The sequence below is a fragment of the Quercus suber genome, unplaced genomic scaffold, assembly GCF_002906115.3.
Source record: "Quercus suber isolate HL8 unplaced genomic scaffold, Cork oak 2.0 scaffold_473, whole genome shotgun sequence".
NCBI classification, from domain to species: Eukaryota; Viridiplantae; Streptophyta; class Magnoliopsida; order Fagales; family Fagaceae; genus Quercus; species Quercus suber.
The window spans coordinates 595,626-600,616 of NW_027069924.1; the positions used below are offsets into that span (position 1 = coordinate 595,626).

The following is a 4,991-nucleotide window of genomic DNA, read 5'->3' on the forward strand; positions in this document are numbered from 1 at the left end:
TTGAGGTGTATTGCTGGGAAAAATAGCAAGGCTGAGTTCCAAGCTCCTTGCCGCACCACAAAATATCCTCGTGAGATTCCACCTCTGCCTTGGTACAGGAGCACCCTTCCTCAGATGGCAATGGCAGGGTTTCTCCCTTTCAGTGCTATTTACATTGAGCTCTACTACATATTTGCCAGTGTCTGGGGTCACAGGATTTATACCATCTACAGCATCTTGTTTATTGTCTTCATTATTCTTTTGATTGTCACTGCTTTCATCACTGTGGCTTTGACTTACTTCCAACTTGCTGCTGAAGATCATGAATGGTGGTGGAGGTAAGATTTTTCTTGCATCAAGTGTTTTTTTCGTCTCGTTGTTGCTGACATTCTGCTTTGCCATGTTCTGGTTTTCTGTGGTACATTCTTGCTTAAAGTTTGATAGTGAAGAATCAAGAATGTTTCAAGCTATTTGATATGCTAATCTCAGCAGTAGTTTTTTTTTTTTTTTTTTTTGATAAGATTGATCTTTGCTGTAGTTCTAAAATAAAAACCATCTGACAACAATCAAGAAGGAAGCAAGAAAAAATGTTTATAGGAGAGAAAGGGGGGGGGGGGGGGCAGAATTAGTGTAAATATGGTGGTAGAGATCTCAAATATTTAATTACTGTAATCTTTGGATCTGCTGTAGTAATTGGTAAAGAGGGTAAATATCTTCAAATAAAATGGAATGTATGATATATATTATCTTGTGGAGATATTAGCCATGAAGGCACCAATCACTGATTAGATCAATAAATATCTAATATCTTGGTATGCATCTTGATTTTATCGATTATTGCCTAGACCTTGACATTTGCATCTTTAACAACAAATAAGGTGTTGCAACCATTGTGTGGCTAGAGTGAAAATAACTTATTTGGAAGCCTAAGATTAAGGAAATTCCAAGAATAAGTATCTGTGGTAGTTAATTATGTTATTAGTATTGTATTTTATTTCATGCCTTTTTTGGTTTTCTCATAGAGCCTATGTAATTTCATAATTCTGTAATTGCTGGTTGTGGGTCATAGTTTAGAGCCTTTGGGTTTTATAATAGATAAATCTTACTGAGTTTGTGGGATTTTATGTGTATTTTGGTCCAGTTCAATTAGGAATTTTTTTATTGGTCAAAATAGGAGTTTTAATCCTTTAGGAAGAGTTAAGAACTAGAGTCTATATTTTTATTATATGTATATATAGGTACACGTGTCTGGAAACCGCAACCATTCTCCACTTAGCTCATACTAGGGGAGACTGCCGTTTGAGTCCAAGTTCATTGGAAGAATGTGCCATTTGACTCAAAGTTCATTGGAAGATCTAGAGTCTATATAAGAGTGTCATTGTAGTTAAATAAGAGAAAGGAAGGGGTGGGGGGAGTTGATTAATGAAAATATTGAGTGTTTTAGTTTAGTGGCGCGTTGGCCTTATTGTGTGTACATATGTGCTTTTTATTTCTTTTTCTAGTCTTTAATATTGTCATACAAGCATGAGATAATCCATCATGAGTCTGAAGATAATTAACTTGGCCATCTGAATATGATTCCTAGTTGCTGTTGCCATGGGAATACTGAGATGTGCCTTGACCCATTGGCTGAAGGTCAAAGTCTTCTATGAAATCCACCTTTGTTGTTGATTTCGTTGGGGGTTTTTTAAACAACATTAGGGTTTTTTACTTTGCATCTTGTAGTTTCAAAAGTGTTACTTCTAAGAGTTTATTTTCTTGCATTTTTCTGTCAAGATAGGTGGCAGATATTTTTGCTTTCTCAACCAATGCACTGTTTATTTTTTCTTTTACCAATTGTTGTATTTGCATAAGTCCTCAACTATTTGATTCCTTTCACCCATCCCCACTCTCCTCGTTTAGAACTTTCTTTAGAGGTATGACTTTCACATTGACCGAGACCAAATTTGTTGCTTTAGCTGAGTTCTAAGGGGTTTTTTGTCTAGAGCGATATGCCTCTTTGAGCCAGCTTTTAGTGCCTCCTATAATTGCTGTCTTTCAATTCAACAATTGGCCAAATTTTGGATGGTTTGAGGATTCCGGAGATGATTTTATTCTTTGGTGCCATTAATAGCATGGGTGACATTTTTTTTTTTTTTTTTTAAAATATATATATATATATATATATATTTTGATAAATAACGGAATTGTATTAAAAAGAAGCCCAGGTATGCCGGCGGTGAACATGGAAAACAGTCACAGCATGGGTGACTGTATTTTGTAGAGGTCATATTTAGGACTGTCTTCATTTCCTTGGCCATCTGTTTACTTTTGATCAGTCATAAAGTGGACTTGGTTAATTTGTGGTTAGTCTTCCTCTAGTTTGGTTGCTGGCCTGCATTGAGGTTAGTGACTTGGCTATTAAGGTAGGGTTTTTCTTCAGTTAAATCTTTTCTGTTTATTTTTTTTGGAGGGGGCAGGGGGGTGGGCCTTCATAAGCTAACGAAAATAAAAGCGAAAGAGAACCTGTATACGGATAATAGTTTCCTTCCTTTTAATTATATATATTGGCACGTCCATATCCATGAGACATGTTATGTCTTGTCATTTCAAGTTAAAAAAACCCCCTAAAATGATCTTCAATGCATATTTATTTTCCATTTTTATATACTAATCATAGTTAAGTGCAACAGGTCTTTTCTTTGTGGTGGATCTACCGGCCTGTTTATCTATGGCTACTGCTTGTATTATTACTATGCACGATCAGATATGTCCGGTTTTATGCAGACCTCATTTTTCTTCGGTTACATGGCTTGCATCTGCTATGGCTTCTTTCTCATGCTTGGGGCTGTGGGTTTTCGTGCTTCTTTGCTCTTTGTCCGTCACATTTACCGGTCAATCAAGTGTGAATAGTGGCTCTGGTCTTGTAGGTAAATTCTTTCTTGCCTCTTTGTTTGTCATAGAGAAAGGTCTATGAATTTTGTGATAAGTAGGTTCGTTAGTGCTTCCAGAAGCAAAGGAAGCAAGCCTTTGACTAATTCCCTAAATTCAGTTTCTTTAGATTCTGCTGTGTTCACTCATGCCTTGGGAAATTATGGGCATTCTGGGATTTATTGATATTTGGCATATGTATCTATGAGACAGATGTATCTGGGGAAGCTGCTTGCTACATTCACCTTTGCTCTTTGGAAAACTTCTTTCTTATATGATAATACTGAGAGTGACCCAGTATGTAAGTTCTTACTGTTCTGTACTCGATGGGTCTTTGCATCTCTAGTTGAGCTTATAATTGTGTTCACCTTTTGAACAGTGGGTAAATCTTAAATGCCATTATTTATTTTCAGATTTTGTTTCTTTTACACAAATATTGAAAGATGCTATCACACATACAATCATACTCAATTTGATGGAATTGTTTGATCTTAAAGTTTAAAAAAATCCATGTGGCTNCTTTTTTTTTTTTGTACATCTCTGACGCAATTCATTCTCAATAAGTCGCCGTCAATCAGATTGTCATCGTCAGAGACTCCAGCCAAGTGGAATGCTGTTGAGTCCTTCGTAGGTTTGATCAAACACTGCGACAAGACCAAAGGCGCCCTCAACTGTGTCTCTCTGCCATGGTGTTTGCCAAAGAGAAAATAATATTTTTCTCAGCCTAACGGATTGGTTTAACACCACAACAAGATTGGCAACACCCCAGGTGAGTTTTCTGCAATGGTGTTTTGCACCCCAAAAAAAAAAAAAAAAAGGTATTTTTCTCGCGTAACGAAAGGTATTTCTTCGTTTATTATTATTACTTATACACTTACAGTGTTGGGATAAAATCTGCTAACTCGATTTGCTGTAACAAGCCAGAGTAGAGGGCCAACCAGGTGATAATACTGTGAACTAAACGAAGAACTCCACAGTCACTTTAACCTTTTAGTAGACCAAACTCCTCCGAATGACCTTTTGGGAGACCAAACTCCTCCGAAATAGAAATGGAGGATTGTCATTGTCACCTCCTAGAATTTCTAATAAAGACTTCTTGAATACCAGGCTACCAGCAGAAACAATAAACCAATTGCTGATGCGTTTCTTTTTTATATTATTTAGATGTTCATCTTATTCCTATCATTGGATTGGTATTATTTTGATCTCACAATTGCAACTTATTTTTAGTATATTTATGGATTACTAGTCGGTTCAAGAAATAAAAATAAAAATAGGTAGATCTACCCCTTTCTCTTGGATCTTAACTAGACCCTGTTATGCCAGGAAAGAAAAAGCGAAGCATTGTTTAAGACATATTGTTATGCAAACCTTTCAAAATTCACTACCAGGAGTCCAGGACCTCACAGCATTGGCACCTTCTAGGGAACTACTTGTAACCTCAGATACCACACAACCCAGCTAGTCAGGTGACTCAAGTCCAACCCTGTTATACTCGACCATTAGCCGCATGATATCTCGACCATTCAGATATACCTACTGAAACCAACGACTACCTTATTCATTTCAAACATGTGGCAATAGCCACAGCTCAGAGCTTTTCATCAACCAAATCCCAACGAATTTAAAAGTTTAACCGATTTCATAAAATTATGGGTAGGAATCATGTTTAAAAAAAAAAAAAAAGAAGAAAAGAAACGAAAAATCAGTAGTTTTGTTGTGAAATGGCTTTGTATGTTGTAGCTTTACCTAATGGGCAGTAGCTGGTATACTGCAATGAAGTTTCCATATAGCAATAGGTTGTTAAGTTTGAGTCTTTGTCTTGCCAGTCATTTCATCACCGCACCGCACCTTTAACTAATCAAATGCAAGTCTTCATTTTTTTTAAATTTTTATTGAAGCCTCTACTGACCTTGAAGTTGTGTATATATATATATGTGTGTGTGTATGTGTTTGTGTTGGTGAAGTTGTAGAAATGTGCTAGATAGACGAAAAAGTTTCGGTTGGCTTGGTGTAAAGTTTGGCTGACCACTTAAATAATAAAGCTTTATATACTATCTCCTCCCAAATTTTCTTTATTCCTCCTCGCTATTTCTTTTATT

General features: G+C 36.3%; 1 protein-coding gene across 2 annotated transcripts; it reads left to right on the forward strand.

The window, feature by feature from the left end:
• Window positions 1–7: 7 nt before the first annotated feature.
• Window positions 8–3,301, forward strand: LOC112039300 (transmembrane 9 superfamily member 3; the record flags this gene model as incomplete). Of its 2 annotated transcripts, XM_065762788.1 has the most annotated exon segments (3): window positions 8–317; window positions 2,652–2,888; window positions 3,103–3,301. In XM_065762788.1, coding segments are annotated over 2 exon segments (530 nt in total), but the record flags the coding sequence as incomplete, so codon positions are not given.
• Between the last annotated feature and the right edge of the window lie 1,690 nt (window positions 3,302–4,991).